Consider the following 18,119-nt stretch of genomic DNA (forward strand, 5'->3'; position numbering starts at 1 on the left):
CAGACTAAAATTTCCCAGCCAGCCCCTGATGCTAACTTTTTAATGGTCTTAGGACACACAGAATGGCATTGTGGCCCGAGCTTCAGATTGTGCACTTCTGCTTTACAGTTATCTGATGTAGATAACTATTTCTTCCTAAGTGAAATGAAGCTCAATGCCTTGTATTTTTAGCTATACTATTAAAGGAGTTTTGTCAACTAGGTTCTAATAGTAACCATAAGAAATTTAAAGGCAGTCTGTTCCAAAATCTAGAAAGTTGGAGCAAAATATTTATAAAAATACTCAACCTTTTTTCTTTATACAGTGGACACATGGTAATGGGAGACTCTTTTAACACATCTCTCTTCAAGCAAACTTTTCAGAGGGTTTTTAATAAGGACACAGAGGGCAATTTCAAGATGGCATTTGGTGGTACTTTGGAAATTAAGGTAAATATGAACTAAGCGTGTTGAAACCTGTTGCTTTATGATCTCTTAAATAATGAAAAGAAATATATTGTAATACTTCTCATATGTATCAGTGGGAAACACATGAAAGCATAGGTATAACTCCTAACACTAAGAAAACTCCGATTTGAACTCTTCTCTCAGGTATTTCCAGATGTAGACAGATCTGGAATTTGCCCCAATTGTGAAAGTCGACTCGTCAGTAAAAAGTACTTTTTCTCATTGCTGGGGAGTCCTTTGGTGGTGTCTTTTCACTGAGTCCAATCTTTCTTTCCTATGAACTTTTGACAACTTTTTGACAGCTTTACACCCATGCAATCCAACTTTGAGCACGTTGCAGCTTGCTATAAGGCCTCATGTCCACGGAAGGGTCGGATTCTGCATGCGGGAGCCCGTAGTGGACATGAGGCCTTACAGCAAGCTGTGGACTGGAAAGCAGGAGTTTGAAAAAAAGACCTCTACTACCCATGTGCGCCGGCGCGCTGGCTGGCGCTCCCGCACACATCTGCATTAGAGAAAAAAGAAGACCCAGACGGGTAAGCAGGGTCCTAGGTGATGACACGGATACCGCAGCCTTTCCACAATGATGATTGCGGAAGGGCCGCGAAACGGATGGCTTCCATTGACTTCAATGGAAGCCGTCCGTGCGGCAACTGCACTGAAATGGAGCATGCTGCGATTTGATTTCTGCATCCAAAGATCTGCAAATCAAATCTGCATGCTTTAATTCAGTTGCGGACACCCATGTTTCCCTATGGGTGGCTTGAACTGCGGATCATCCGCACGGGTGTCCCACACGGATTGCCTAATAGAAATGCACTCGGGGACATTGGGCCTAACTGTGGAGCATATCAGGATTCACTCCACTTATGGTTCAGTTCCGGCGATGTCTGTTTCCATTTCTTGAGGCAGAGCCTCTTCAAAACCTTTGTGTTCCTTGCTGATCAGCACTTGGGCGACTAGACCGTAAATGATCTGTGATGCTTTACATAGTTTTATGTCTCTGGATGGTTCTAATAACTGTAGATTGTTTGCAACCTACCCTGTCCCATATCTGTATAGACGATAACCCTTCAAGGTGAAGAACAACAATGTGGTGCGTTTGCTCATCTGAAAAAAACTTTTGACTTTTATTCATCCCCCGCCTTTTAAAAGTTTTGAAAAATTTTCCAATAAACACTGGTGGAAATTGAAAGTGTTAGAGCCAGACGCAGTTGTAGAAAATGTATTATACTTGGATCAAAGTAACTCCATATGAAGGGTATTGAATAATAAAAAATTGGATGAAGTACTTTTATTAGTATGGGGTCCTTTGTTGTGCAAAATGCTCCAATGGTTTAGTTTATAAGTCATAAAGTGTATTCTGTAAGAAGGTCCTTTTTTGTCCACAGATTTTCGGTGACAAGGTATGCCGAGGTGTACAGTTTGAACTCTGTACATCCAAATATCTGACTTTGAAAGAGGTTGGATAATTGGCAGGATTGAAATCGGGGCATCATATCGTGAAATCTCCCGAAGGACTGGCCATAATGCAATGTCAATGCAGAGAATGGTTACTCAGTGGACACAGGAAGGCTGCAGTACTCGCAGACCTGGAACTGGTCCACTCAGAAGGAGAGTGCCACGTGAAGATCACCAAAGTGTGTGGATAGCAGTTGCTGATAGATGGGTTACTGTGACACAGATCTGAGCAATGATTGGAGCCATAGTCCTCCCATGAACCGATAGCTTGAAACTCGGTTGCATTCTCAGACTTCCATGCAGTGTGTTCCATTAACCCGATTTCACCACCAGCAACAATTTACTTGAGTACTGCTAGACGCAGTTGGACACATGAATCAGAAGAGTTGTGTTTAGTGACAAGTCCAAATTCTGTCTGGGACAAGCTGATAATCTCCAGTGTGTCCGTCAGCATTTTGGAGAAAGGGCCCACCCTGCTGTGATTTCAGAGCGGCACATGTCCAGCCTCTGGACTCATGGATTGGGGGGCAAAAAGTTATCACAGAAGCACTGTGGTGGTAGTTTAAGGCACAATGACTGCCAGTATGTGGACAGAGTTGTACATCCTGTTATACGCTTCAACACCACCATCCAGAAAATGTGTATGGAGAGCAGCATCAAGTAGAAGCTATTTCAGAAAGACATCCTGGAATCTTCAGGGAATCCAAATCCAATTATCATCTTTATTGAGTTAAAAACTCCATCAGCATGAACAACAAAACTTGCAACGTTTCGTCCTATGCAAAGGACTTTGTCAAGCATGACAAAGGGCCCACCCTGCTGTGATTTCAGAGCGGCACATGTCCAGCCTCTGGACTCATGGATTGGGGGGCAAAAAGTTATCACAGAAGCACTGTGGTGGTAGTTTAAGGCACAATGACTGCCAGTATGTGGACAGAGTTGTACACCCTGTTATACGCTTCAACACCACCATCCAAAATAGTATCTTCCAACAGGATAATGCTCGTCCATATTTTGCAGCCATCAGAAGACACATCTTGCAAGATGTCGGGACCATGCAATGGCCCGCAAAGTTGCCAAGTTACGAGATTTAGCCCCAAGAGAGCATATTTGGGTGCCATAAGTAGACTCTTTACGTTACATGGTCACCCACCACAAACCGTACAACAACTGACTGCACAAGTCATGCAGGCATAGAGAGACCTAACAAGATGTCTGAACACTTATTAATTCAATGCCTGCAAGGATCCAAGAATGTATAGGTGCTTGTGTTGGGCACACTCCTTACTAAAACCTGTACTCAACAGTAATAAACATTGTCCAGTTCATCCTAACTTGATATCATTTATTTTGGGAGTAACTGTACATAACTACCATGGTTTACGAAATTCCACCAATTCATTTTGGGTGTAATGCTTTCAAATTCCACCAGTGTATCATATGGTACATTAAATGGCACCATTTAAAAAGTACAAGTACAAAAGTATGTGCCTCTTAATGACCACCCTATTGTGTTTTTACGTCCTGCCATTGCAGGACGTTTATGGAGGGAGATAGCGCTGCTATCTCCCTCCATACATTGCAAGCATTAGCCGTTTATTACAGCTGACACCTGCAGGCAACAGCCCCGTGCAGCCAATCGAGACTGTTAACCTTTTAAATGCCGCTGTCAAATCTGACAGCGGCATTTAAATCTCCCGAACGATGTTCAGGGGTCCTGTACGGCCCCCAACCCCGCTGTGAGATCAGAGGAGCCGTGCTGGTGTCATGGCAGCTGGGGCCCTTCTGAAAGGCCCCAGGGCTGTCATGGCAGAATGCCTATCAAGCCATCCCCCAGGGATGGCTTCATAGGCTGCCTGTCAGAATGCAGTATGATTTAATGCTGCTTGATCTAAGCATCGCTAGTTGTTGTCCCCCAGGAGGACTAAAAGAAAAAGTAAAAATTCTATCAAAGTAATACAATATTTACCGCCCAAAGTGAACGCCGTCCGAAAAAAAAAAAAAAACCGCCAGAAATGCGCTTTTTATTGGTCACCCTGTTGCCAAGAAAAAATCTAATAAAAAGTGATCAAAAAGTCCTATGTTTTATAGAATGCTACTATCGAAATCTACAGGACGTACCGCACAAAATGAGCCCTTACACAACTATATCGACGGAAAAATAAAAGTTATTGTGCACAGATGATGGAGTCAGAAAAATATATATATAAGTACAGCAAAAAAAAAACTATACAAGTTTGGTATCATAGTAATTGTACTGACCTATAGAATAAAATTAGCATGTCATTTTTGTTGCAGTTTATGCACAGTAGAAAAAAAGACACACTGAAAGATGGTGGAATGTCATTTTTTTTCCATTTCTCTCAACTTAGAATTTTTTAAAAGTTTTTCAGTACATTATATGGTACATTAAATAGTACCATTGAAAAATACAACTCGTCCTGCAAGAAACGAGCCCTCATACAATGGATAAATAAAGAAGTTACAATTTTTTTCAAAGGGGTGAGGAAAAAACAAAAATGGAAAAAAACAAAAACATGTGGTCACTAAGGGGTTAAAAAACCTAGGATGCAATAGGGAAGGTGCATTAACATCCTGACACTGAAAATTTTAACCCTAAGATTAACATCCTGGAAACAGTAAAAATGTCTTACCTATCAACAATGAGTAAGACATGCTATACTGATGTCCCATCAATCAATAATCACATAACAGTGTAAGACACCCACAGATATATGTGTGTGTGTTTAAATGCATAGTAACACAGTGTGTTAGGCTGAATATTTCATATTTCCCTCTAGTTCAGCGTATTACCCCCCCCCCCCCCAATGTTCATCCAGAGGAAAGCAAAAAACCCCAATGAGATAGAAACCAATTTTTGTCATTTTAGAAAAAAAATCCTTCCAATCTCTAATATGGTAATCCGATCCATTTGCAACAGTACGCGGCCCTTTCTTAATTTACATAGTTTTGTATCATCTGCAAACATTGTTATTTTACTTTACAATTTCTCCACAAAGTTGTTAAAGGGGTTGTCCCGCGGCAGCAAGTGGGTGTATACACTTCTGTATGGCCATATTAATGCACTTTGTAATGTACATTGTGCATTAATTATGAGCCATACAGAAGTTATAAAAAGTTTTTCACTTACCTGCTCCGTTGCTGGCGTCCTCGTCTCCATGGTTGCCGTCTAATTTTCGCCGTCTAATGGCCAAATTAGACGCGCTTGTGCAGTCCGGGTCTTCTTATCTTCTCAATGGGGCTCCGTGTAGCTCCGCCCCGTCACGTGCCGATTCCAGCCAATCAGGAGGCTGGAATCGGCAATGGACCGCACAGAAGCCCTGCGGTCCACGGAGGGAGAAGATGCCGGCGGCCATCTTCACCGGGTAAGTAAGAAGTCACCGGAGTGCGGGGATTCAGGTAAGCGCTGTCCGGTGATCTTTTTTAACCCCTGCATCGGGGTTGTCTCGCGCCGAACGGGGGGGGGGGGGGGGGGTTTGAAAAAAAAACAAAACCCGTTTCGGCGCGGGACAACCCCTTTAATAAGTATATTAAAAAGATTAGGGTCCAATACTGACCCCTGTATATCAGTTACCCAATCCTAGAGTGTACCATTATTAACCACCTCGTGCTTTTTATCTTGCACACATTCTTGCCCAAACCATGCATTCTCATTTTATGTGGCACAGTATCAAATGCTTTGGAAAAATCAAGTTATACAAGATCCAATAACTCCCTGGCCCAGTCTGGAACTTACCATCTCGTAGAAACTAATCAGATTAGTTTGACAGGAGTACCTCCTCATAAGTCCATGCTGTTATGGAGTTAACTAGCTAAAATTAATTGAGGTACTCCAGGATAGCATGTCTTAGAAACACTTTAAACATTTTCCCTAAAATACAAGTTAGGCTTACTGGCCCATTGTTTCCAGGTAGGCTTTTTGGCCCTTTTTTTGAATATCGGCACCATATTTGCTATGAACTAATCTAGCGGAACAGACCCCGTTACTACAGAGTCCTTAAATATAAGAAACAACGGTTTGTCTATCACATTAGTTGATTTCCTTAAAACCTGGGGGTGTCTACGATCAGAACCAAGTGACTTGTTTGTTTTTAATCTTTTAAGGCCTCATGTCCACGGGGAAAATCAGGCCCGCTACGGATTCTCCATGGAGAATCTGCAGCGGGTCCCTCCTGCCCGCGGATATGAGCGCTGAAAATAAGAATTAATCAGAATTAACTCACCTCCCGCACGCTCCGGATACTTCCTGCGCTGCGGCGTCATCTTCTCTGCGTCGCGGCCGGATCTTCTTTTTTCGGCCCGGCGGATGCGCAGGATGACGTCGGTGACGTGCCCCGCGCATGCGCCGGCCCGAAGAAAAAAGATCCGGCCGCGACGGAGAGAAGATGGCGCCGCGGCGAAGAAAAGAAACGGAGTGGGTGAGTAAATTCCGATTTTTGTCTCCCGCGGATCCGGACGGCTTCCATAGGCTTCAATAGAAGCCTGCGGGAGCCGTCTCCGCGGGAGACCCGCACGAAAATGGAGCATGGTCCAGATTTTTTCATGCTCCATTTTTTTTTAAATCACTTTTATTGACGATCCGCGGGTATTTATCTACCAGCGGGTGGTCAATGCATCCCTATGGGATGCGGATCCGCGGGCAGGAGAAGAGTTAAAATCTGCTGCGGATTTTAATTCTTCTTTTGCCCGTGGACATGAGGCCTAAAGGCTCTGCGCTTCTTCCTGGGTTAGACTGGTGACATTTAATAGAAAGTTTACTTGATCACTCTGCATTTCATCTTTTCATTTTCCTGAGTGAATACGCTGGTGAAAAAACAGATTTGCTTTCTCCTCATCACTCTCTATTATTTTTCCCTCATTACATTTTAAAGGGCAAACACTTTCCGCCTTAATCTTTTTGCTACTTATAGGCTGGGTTCACACGGGGCGTATTCCCGTCGGAAATCTCGCAGTTTGGCCGCAGCAAAAACCGCGAGATTTCCGCCGGGAGAACCGCCGCGGTTTAAGCCACGGCTGCTTTGAAGCGGCCCGGCCGCTTGCTTTTCCGTTGCGGCCGGCGCTCCCATAGAGGAGAGCGCGGCCGCGACGTAAATAAACAAAAAAAAGAAAGTAAACAGATATGCTGCTTCCTTTGAAACCGCGGCTGCGGCGGCCGCAGCCGCGGTTTCAACCGGATTTACCACAGCGGATTAGCCTTCCCGTGTGGACGAGATTTCTGAGAAATCTCATCCACATGGCTGGCTAATCCCGAGATTAGCGGCCGCGGGCGGTTTTGCCGCGGGCGGATCTGCTGCGGCAAATTCGCCCTGTGTGAATCCAGCCATATAGTTGAAGAACATTTTTGGGTTAGTTTTATTCTTTTTGGCAAGGAGTCTTTCTGTCTTCACCTTTAATGCTTTTATTTGCTTTTAACCTAATTTATTTTTTTCCTTATAGTATTTTAATGCCTTTTCACTGCCTTCTTATTAAAGTAGTTTAATTGCTTTCTTTATGTTGTTTATTGCCCCTTTATGGTTTATTAAACCATCTTTATTGATGGTTTTCTTCAATTCCTAACTCTTTGACTACTGTAAAGTATAAACTGCTCAGAATCAGTGTTTTTAAGATGGTTTTAAAAATTTCCCATTTATTGTCTGTACGCAGTTTATAAAGTTTAAAGCAGCTCTAAGCTGATTGAACTTTGCATTCCTAATGTTTAGTATTTTTGTAGCTCCCAATAAGACTCCCTATTGAAAGACAAGTGGAAATTTATTAGATATGGGTCACTATTTCCCAGGGCCCTCCACCGACTTGCACCCCTGTTATTGTGTCAGGCCTATTGGTTAAAATTAATATAAAGTCCAAAATGGCCATCCCTCTAGTTGGGAAAGATAGTTTCTGTTGTTTTTTATCCTTTCTAAACAAACTATAACCCTGTAAGTTTACTGCCCAATCACAGCTTTCATACATCCAGGTCTCCGTTAATCCCACCATGTCATAGTTCTCAGCTATTATTAATTCCATTTAGTTAACCTTATTTTATTGGTCAGACTTGTAGCATTAGTCACCATACAATTTAGAAAGTGTTGATTTATTTTTTTAATTGAAATGTATCCCTATTAACTGATCTGCCATTTCTAATTGTGCTAACTAGAGTTGAGTGAACATACTCTGCCGAGCTTAATGCTCGTTCGAGTATTACCGTACTCGATGGTGCTCTTCACTCGAACAAGCATCAAGCCGAGTTCGACCCCGCCCCAGTTTTTGGCTCCTCTCCGCTGTGATGTGCCTGTTTTGGCCCCTCCCTGCCGTGACGCAGCATGCGTCAATGGCAAATTTTTTGTCTGGCATGGGAGAGAGAAAGAGAGAGAAACAAACACATACACGAACCAAGGAAAAAAAAAAAAAAAGCTCGGGGCCCGGCGTTCCACATACAAAAATGTTCGAATCTCCCATTGTAGTCAATGGGGTTCATTACTCGAGTAGAGCTCTCGAATTTTACGAAAAGCTCGACTCCAATAACGCGAACCCGAGCATTTGGGTGCTCGCTCATCTCTAGTGCTAACCCTTCTCGTCTTCCAACCCCATTATCATTACTTAGTCCTACATCACTTTCTACACTATCTTGCCTTATACGAGGGGCTGCTGATAAGTCTTTGGCTTTGTGTTCTTTTTTTGTTTCTATGGTAACGAATGTTACATCACATGAAAGCCTTATGTGTCTAATATATGTTTTCAAAATGTTGTGTTTTGTAGCTTATAGCAACAGTGATCTAGGCACGCGGGGAAAAAAATGGTGATATTCACAGCAAATGAGAGCAGAGGAGTGATAAAATTCTTGTTTTTGCAAGGAAAGTCCACGAAGGATATTAATAGTGACATGTCTCAGACATTGGGGGATCAATGCCCTTTATATTCTACTGTTAAGAACTGGGTTGCCAAATTTAAAACGGGCCACTTCAGCACCAATGATGAGGAACGTCCTGGATGACCGAGAGAGGTTGTTGTTCCGGAGATCGTCGATGCTGTGCACAACCTCATACTGGAGAATTGGCGAATTTTAGCTAAAGGGATAGCAGACATCATGGGGATTTCTCGTCAACGTGTTTGTGTCATTATCCATGAACATTCGAACATGAAGAAGCTATCTGCAAAGTGGTTCCAAAATGTTTAACAACAGATCAGAAAAGCATGCGAGTGAAAACTTCCCGGTCCATTTGTCAGCGTTTCCGGACTGATAAGAACTGCCTGGATCAACTGGTCACTATGGATGAGACCTGGATTTATTTGTATGACCCTGAAACCAAGGAGCAGTCAAAAGTGTGGAGGCACAGTGGTTCTCCTCACCCAAAGAAGTTCAGGGGGCAAAAATCAGCCACTAAAGTGATGGCGTGTGTGTTCTGGGATAAGGAGGCCGTGCTGCTAGTGGACTACCTTCAAAATGGTTCCACCATCAATGCCAGGTATTACATTGAACTTTTGGACCAATTGAAGGCAGCTCTGAAGACCAAAAGGCGCGGCAAGCTGTCCAAAGGAATCTTGTTCCTGCAAGACAACGCCTCCGCTCACACTGCAGAAGCCACCACGGTAAAACTGGTTGAGCTAGGCTTCCAGCTGGTGGACCACCCACTTTATTCACCAGATCTACCTCCCTCTGACTATCATCTGCTTCCAAACCTGAAGAAACACCTCAAGGGTACCAAATTTCACACCATTTCTGATGCCATGGCTGCTACAGATGACTGGTTTGAGGCACAACCGAAATCCTTCTTTTTGCAAGGCTTACAGAACTTGGAATACTGATGTAAAAAGTGTGTTGACATCAGTGGAGAGTATGTGGAATAAATGTAAAGTTTCATCTTCCTATCTCGTTTCTTTCTGGGTAAAGCCAAAGACTTATCAGCAGCCCCTCGTATCTCTCTGGTTTCCTTCCCCCTAGTTCAACACTTCTCCAGCCTTCTAGCCATCTTTTCCCCAGGCACAGCTGAACTTTCCCCATTGAGATGCAGCCCATCCCTACGCCAGACAAAAAACACAAAAAAATAGCCATAGACTTACTGTTGTGTAACATAATGCACCATATAACCAGCATGTAGACAGCCAAACTACTATTAGGAAGAGCACGGGTGCAAATTACTGATGACAACCACTCACACATCCTCCCTATATGTAGGTGGCAGCTGCCCAGCACCATACCTGCACATAAGTAAAAAATGTAGACAGGGTGTCACGCCACACAGTAAATGCAGTGCACCATGCAGGCTCACAACTTATTAGTGATGCCATATTTCAAACCAGTGGGCTACCCTACACCCCATAGGTGACCCATACTGGCACTGACACCCTGGGCTCCCCCAGTGTTAAAAGCTGCATTGCATGTAAAAAATAGAAATCAACAATTCTCGATAAATACGAGGTAGAACTTGTAGCCAAAAGCAAAGTGCGCCCAGTTTTCCAGGAACTCAAAACTTTCCTTCCTAAACCAATTCTTGAGCCACTTGTTTACCTCCTCTGATCTCCTGCTGCCTTTCTGGTGTGGCATTTTGTAAAGGCAATATGTGAGAAAATACTACTTTGGAGGTCTTTGCCCTAGGCTTACATCCTAGTTACCTGAATTTGTTTTTAAGGACCTTCCACTTACCTTTAACTTTGACATTGGTGCCAATGTGTACCATGAGTGCTGGATCCTCACTCGCCCCTCACAGGAATCTGCTAACCCAATCCGCAATGTGTCGAACTTGAGCGCTAGGAAGACCACACACCGTTCAACGATCCAAACAATCCCACTTGAAATCAAGCACAGGTCGCCATGCATCCACAGTTGTTCTTTGGGTTAAGTAGCTATCAGCAGTAGTAACTCCTGCAGTGAGTTCTCTGTTGTGAAAGCACCCAGCAAGTTCAGCAGGAGCAATTTTTCAGCCCTTAAGTAACCACACCCTTAATTAATTACTTGTGCAGACGACTGGAAATTGAACACACTTCCAGACTATGGCTGCATTCACACGAACGTATATCGGCTCGGTTTTCACGCCGAGCCGATATATGTCGTCCTGATCTGCAGGGGGGGGGGGGGGAGATGGAAGAGCCAGGAGCAGAAACTGAGCTCCCGCCCCCTCTCTGCCCCTCTGCACTATTTGCAATGGGGAGGGGTGGGGCTAAGGTCTGCAAATTAGCCCCGCCCCCGTCCAACCTCTCCCCATTGCAAATAGTGCAGAGGGGCGGAGATGGGGCGGGAGCTCAGTTCCTGCTCCTGGCTCTTCCATCTCCCTCCCCCCCCCCCGCAGATGAGGAGGACGTATATCGGCTCGGCGGGAAAACCGAGGCGATATACGTTAGTGGGAATGCAGCCCATATGCGTATTTTTTAATATATATAATAATGTAATCCCCCAATATACCCCCTTAGCATAATGTATTATCATCTAGGAAAGACAAATATAACTATAATGTATATGCTAAGACCACTGTGACTTGATATAAAACACAAATAAAAAATAAGCAGAGATTCCACCAGATTTTAAGCCTGGGTTCACATGGGGCGGATTTGTTGCGGTTTTGCCGTTGCATATCCGCACTGCTGCAAAACCTTTGCGTTTGCAGTGAAATGCAGTGCAAATCTGCTTGGGCAAAAAGCTGCTCTCACGGGACGGATTTTTTTCTGCATTGCTGCAGTGCGGAAATGCAGCTGCGACACGGTTTTTTAAGACACCGCATGTCAATTCTTTTGACTTTTCCGCAGCGCTTTTTTTCTCCATAGACGTCTATGGACGCAGCAAAATTCGCACCAACATATGCTGCAAAAGTAAAAAAGCTTGTGGATTTTCCACGGCCAAAAACCACAACTAAAAGAAGCGCAGCAAAACCGCGGCAAATCCACTCCGTGTGAACCCAGCCTAAATCACACACTTAGAAACAACCACACTTTCCATGAACCACATCGCCACACTCCCAGTCTCATTTTTTGTTTGGTTTATGTAGCTATCAGCAATAGTAACTTATGCAATGAATCCTCTGTTTGAATATGATAATAGGCAGCATTGAAAAGCATATAAGTAAACCGTAAGAAAAAAGTGCAAATATCCCAATGTACCCAAAATTAATGCAAAAATCTTTATTATATAAAGAACAATGTTAAAAAATAAGGATCAAATTCCACACTAAATTGTAAATATACACATATAAGGCTAACAAAATTAATTTATCCATTTGGTGCTCCTATTCCTTTTCAACTATGAAGGTGGGATGTTTTCTCCATGCAATGTACCTAGAATGTGTAAAGATGTTCCCCCAAAGGAAGGCAGTGTCTGAACACATTACTATAGAGAGTTCAGCCAATGCCCATGTAAGAGGTAGTACCATATGTGGCAAGGGGGTTTACTTGCCTGCAGATCACTGGAGAGTGGATTTATTTTAAAACTGGCGCCTGCCAGCATTTATTCACAGCAAACTTGTACAGCATACACGGCATATCATATAGTCTATTTATAATGTCCTGGGTTTGCAACCCACAGGGTCCCAGTCACCAATCCCACCAAGGGCACCTGAAGGGTGTCTTCCTCCGTCAGACGGGTGACTGGTCCGCATCGGTCCTCAGGTTAGCAGCTCTTCTAGCTCCACTGAACTATCATTTGCTTTTGAGTGTGTCAGGAACCAAAACTTTTATCCGCTTCCTGCTACACCCAAGGTGTAACCCTTTCTATCAGGTCTGAGAATGTTTGTCTAGGCCCTGTGCAGTAGCAAGAGTGGCCTGCAGATCTACACAGAGTAGTGTTGTAATCGTACTTAATCATAGAAGTAAATTAACTTCTTGTTTTTATCGCACCATAAATAACACAAAGGCAAACCCCTCCAGAAATTGGTGTATTTTGCGTTCTTTTTTTATTTCACTGCACCTGTTTAAAAGTTTTCCCAATATATTACATGATGCATTAAGAGTTACCATTAAAAAATACAACTCCTCCCACAAAAAAACAAGCCCTAATAGGGCTATGTCAACAGAAAAATAAAAAAGTTATAGCTCTTGGAACCCGAAGATGTAAAAAATGAAAATGAAAATCGGAAAAATGACTAGTAGCTAAAGGGTTACAGGATTAAAAAGAATTTTCTGTAGAAATCACATTTCAATTAATTTAAGGATATGCCTGCACTTGTTAAGAGGACATTATATAAAAATAGATTTATTACTTACATTTTAAAATAGATAAGAGAGGAATAGCTCATAGCTTTGTGAATCCATCATTTAGGGAGGCAACAGTGGGGTGAGAATGAAGTAAAAAACAAATGCTGTATACAGAAGAGTATATATGTAAATTAACGAGAAATCAGATCTACAGCTCTAATAACAAAAAAGTTGGGATGCTGTGTAAAATGTAAATAAATGTTAAGAAAAAAAGAATGCAATGATTTGGAAATCTCATGTAACCAGATTGTATTCACAATAAAACACAGAACACATATCAGAAGTTGAAAGTGAGACATTTTTTAAATGTAATTGTAAAAAGTAATTTAGAAATTGATGTCAGCAACACATCTCACTAAAGTTGGAACAAAGGCTGGAAAAGTAAATTGTACTAATGAGAAATAGCTGGAGGGTCAGTTTTTTACTAAGTCACATAACTGTATATGAAAAGAGCATGTTGGAGAGGCCGAGTCTCTCAGAAGATGGTCAGAGGGTCACCAATCTGTGAAAAGCTGCATCTAAAAATTATGGAACAATTTCAGAAAGATGTACTTCAACGTAAAATTGCAATGCCTTTTGAATATCCTACGATTTGCAGTACATAATATCATCAAAAGATTGAGGATCTGGAGAAAATTAATGTGCAAAAGGGAGAAGGCAGTTAATGTAGGACCTATGGGCCATCAGGCATCACTGCATTAAAAACATGTCATGCAAATCGCTACATGGGCGCATAAGTACTTCGAAAAATCATTGTTTATTAACACATGTAAGTTAAAGCTGTATCCTGTTTAGAAGAAGCCATATGTCAACACAATCCAGAAACTCTGAAGTCTTCTTCTCTGGGCCAAAGCTTATTTAGAATGGACTGAGGTAAAATGGAAAACTATTCTGCGGTCAGATAAATCAATTTTTATTTTTTTTCAAACTACGGATGCTGAGTCTTGCGGACTCAAGAGTAGAAGGACCATCCATCTTATCAGCCCACAGTGCAAAAGCCTGCATCTTTTATGATATGGGGTAGCATGAGTGCCTATGGCATGGGCAGCTTACACATCTTGAAAGGCACTATCAACACTGAGCAGTACATATGCTCCCATCCAGACAACCTCTCTTTCAGGGAAGACCTTGCATATTTCATCAAGACAATGCTAAACTGCATACTGCATCCATCACAACAGCATGGCCTCGTAGAAGAATAGTCTTTGTGCAGAACTGCCGCCTGCAGTCCAGACCTTTCACCGGCAGAAAACATTTGACACTTTATAAAATGAAAAATCCGGCAAAGACGACCCAAAATTCTACATCGGACAACATTCGTCTCCCAAAACAGAGGACTGTTGTAAAAAGAAGAGGAGACGCTACACAATGGTAGAAATGGCCCTGGCCCAACTTTTGTGAGATGTGTTTTTTTGAATTGGGGGTGTAGTCTGTTGCTGATGAGGTTGTTGTTTCTCTAAAGACTTTTCACAGGCGAATTTGCACATGTAAAATTTGCGCGTGCAATACACAGAAAATAGAACCCATTGATTTCAATAGGTTAGTTCACATTTCCGTATTTTGCACGCACATTTTGGTCATGGGAAAAAAACGCAGCATGCTCTACTTTTCTGCGCATTTGCAGACCAAATGCCCCAATGCTGTCAAGCAGGGGTGCGCACGTGTATGCAGTATGAAAGGAGACCGGTAATACGCAGCGTAATTCCATTGGAAAAAGAACACATCTGGAACTCATGAGACCAAATTAGCCATTTCAATCAGTGTGTCTTGTTTGCTGTGCTCAAATGAACATAAAAAGTATAGTAGAATACACCGCTATGCACGCAAAAAAGCCTCCTTCAGTGTGCAAAAATGTTGTGCTGAGGCGTGCGCAAATGCGCATATGCTCGTGAAAAGGAGCTCTAACTGAGACCAGAGAAAGAGCCTGTTAAGTGTGTGTTGAAGAGCAGTGTAGTACATCCAGTTGTAAGACATCGCACAGCTCGTACTCTTTACAGTTTGAAAAAAAAATGCCTGTCAAATAAATGGTTGCTTGCTAAATAGAAAGCTGTTATTTAATAATAGTAGTGAAGGAACAATAATTTCAGAACCGCTAAATTTAGATGTATTAACAAGTCTCTGGATACTTCAATCTGATGGGATACTAAATAATTAGAGTTACATAATACTGTTGGAAAAGGATCAAGTTCAGCCAAGAAATGAGAAAAGGCATTGATAAAGGGAAGTAGCATGAGAAACTCTAGACCTCTGGCTCCGGTCAGCTATAAAAGTCACCAGTAATTTTCTGTCTAAATGTAGATCAAATTGGATTAACTTTCAGATCAAAATTCTATACATTTCCGTAAACGCTTATGTTATTTTGCTTTAAGAAATCATCTAAGCCTTTTTTGAAGCCATCCACTGTCATTGTTGTGACCATCTCCTGAGGTAGGCAATTCCACTCCAAATATCCACAGTTCTCATGGTAAAGAAGCCTAGACCCCTTAGGTGATTGAACCTTTTTTTCTCCAGAATGTGACCTCTTGTCTGTTAAGGAATTTATGTGACCCATTTTATTTACTTGTACAAGTTAATCAAGTCCCAACTTGCAAGTCTCTTCTCAAGACCAAATGCGTTAATGTTTAAAGGGGTTGTCCCGCGAAAGCAAGTGGGGGTATACACTTCTGTATGGCCATATTAATGCACTTTGTAATGTACATCGTGCATTAATTATGAGCCATACAGAAGTTATTCACTTACCTGCTCCGTTGCTAGCGTCCCCGTCAGAAAGAGAAAGAGGTAACAGCAGCACTCCAAATTGAAAACCACCACTGGTGCAAGGCGTCTCTATGCAAAGCCTGGATACGGGACCCGACTCCAAAGGTGCACCATAAAGTGCAGATGAGAAAATAGAAGTCATCCAGGCAGCATCCGTTAAAAGATTGCTTCTTTATTCAGTGCATAACATCACAGGTGAGGCAAGCAGCAGCAAAAGAAAAAACAATTATTAAAACCAACATAAAAACTTGTATTAACTGCATGATCATGCATATAAGGGAATGCATAATACCTACATATGATCAAACAAAGCAAATGGGATGAGTGAGAAACCTCAAAAAACAGGAGACTGGATTTCAATCAGCATATGGTAAAGGGTTGTACTCTATATTAAGTCCAAGTGGGTCAAGGGAGTCTAGTTCGAATATCCATCTTGCTTCGAGTAATCTAAGCTTTTTTTCTCTATTACCTCCACGTTGACCCAAAAAGAAAAAACAATTATTAAAACCAACATAAAAAAGCGTCCCCGTCGCCATGGATCCGTCTAATTCTGTCGTCTTCTTGCTTTTTTAGACGCGCTTGCGCTGTACGGTCTTCTTCCTGGTGAATGGAGCCGCTCGTGCCGGAGAGCTGGTCATCGTAGCTCCGCCCCGTCACGTGTGCCGATTCCAGCCAATCAGGAGGCTGGAATCGGCAATGGACCGCACAGAGCCCACGGTGCACCATGGGAGAAGACCCGCGGTGCATCGTGGGTGAAGATCCCGGCGGCCATCTTGGTGAAGGAAGAAGTAGGAAGAAGGAAGACGTCGCAGAGCGGGGATTCGGGTAAGTAATACTTTTTTTTTTTTTTTTTAACACATCCCTTGGGGTTGTCCTGCGCCGAACGGGGGGCCTATGGGGAAAAAAAACAAAAACGTTTCGGCGCGAGACAACCCCTTTAACCTCTTCCCTGCCAGAATTCCTAGCAAAACTGCTGGCCATGCTGACCACACACCCACCATCTTGTTGTAAGCACTGCTCTTGTGATTAGCATGCTGCTGCAGGATGCATGGATGGCAGTATGTGCACCTGGACTGTTCCTCCCTTCTCTACTTCTGCAGAACCAAGGAGGAGAGGTCAGTGAAGATGAAATACACTGCCGTCAGCAGTGCCATGATGATCACATAAATGGCACTTAAAACTTCAAGGTACCGGGATGGTGTGCTGTCTGTGGCTGTGAGCCCCCTACCCTACTAGTTTTGTTAGAAAGCCTGGTGCAGAGGGAGTAAATCAAAATAATTTTTTCCCCAGTCGTCTCCACGACAGCACCAATTGAGATTGCCTCCTCCTGATAGGACAGGAACATACTGAGAGGTTAAAAGCTCCCCCCCTTCCCCACTTTCCACAGTGTCTTCCTGTCCTGCCAGGAGGCAGGATCTCTGAGAGGGGCTGGTGGAGAAGCCAGCTAGAATCTACTCACAGGCGAATCGGAGGGCAGTGGGTCAGCCTGTCCTCCCTTCCAAGCCAGACGACTCCTGGGACGCCACATGGGGTGGTAGCCCCCGGGCCAGGTTCCTCCTGCGGCGGCCCATGGGGGGTACTAAGTGGTAGCCTCAGTCCCCCTCCTCCTCTCTGCAGAGTTAGAGCACGGCGCTCCAGGAAGCCCTTTGACGGCGGGGGGGCGGGGCGTCGCACCACGTGTCCAGCGCGATGACATCATCGCGCCCGCATCAGGAGGCGCACGAAGGGGGCGGGGCTTAGCGCAGGAGTGCGAAAATTTAAAATAAAGGAACCTGAGAGAAGCCAGAAAGTGGACCAGCGCTACAGGTCGCAGGGTGTCTGCAGCATCGGTATAGAAATGAGTGCTCCAGCCCCAGAAACAGCTGAAACCTCAGCCACAGTGGCCGTAAGTAGCCAGTGTGGCAAAAAATACAAATGCAAAAATCCAGTGTATTATGAATGGAAAAATTGCATATTTACCCGCAAAAAATACTTTACCTTTTTTTGTCAGGGGGATAAAAGACATCCCCCCCCCCCAGAACAAAACTCAAAAAATGCGTGGAGTGCGGGACGAGACTGCCAGCTACGTACCAGAGGCCTCTGTGCAAGGCGTGCGTAGCTAGGCTAGTCAAAGAGGAGTCGGGGGGATTCATGGAGGACGTTAGGAAGCTGGTGAAAGAGGAGGTTCGATCAGCCCTAACGTCACAGCTGGCGCCGCCAGCTAAACGCCAGAAAAAGGCGTATGTTCCCGACGAGCCTTCCGACTCCGAGAGTTCTATCGGATCGGAGCAAGAGGAA

General features: G+C 43.5%; 1 protein-coding gene across 5 annotated transcripts in view; it reads left to right on the forward strand.

The window, feature by feature from the left end:
• The window catches only part of SEC23A (SEC23 homolog A, COPII coat complex component), a 189,538-nt gene that overhangs the window by 35,787 nt on the left and 135,632 nt on the right, over positions 1-18,119 (forward strand). For all 5 annotated transcript variants that reach the window (XM_066608625.1, XM_066608622.1, XM_066608626.1 and 2 more), the window contains exon 10: positions 305-428. In XM_066608625.1, coding sequence (XP_066464722.1) covers positions 305-428 — 124 coding nt within the window. The remainder of the gene's footprint in view (positions 1-304; positions 429-18,119) is intronic.

This window comes from Eleutherodactylus coqui, chromosome 6 (assembly GCF_035609145.1).
Source record: "Eleutherodactylus coqui strain aEleCoq1 chromosome 6, aEleCoq1.hap1, whole genome shotgun sequence".
In the NCBI taxonomy this organism is placed as follows: Eukaryota; Metazoa; Chordata; class Amphibia; order Anura; family Eleutherodactylidae; genus Eleutherodactylus; species Eleutherodactylus coqui.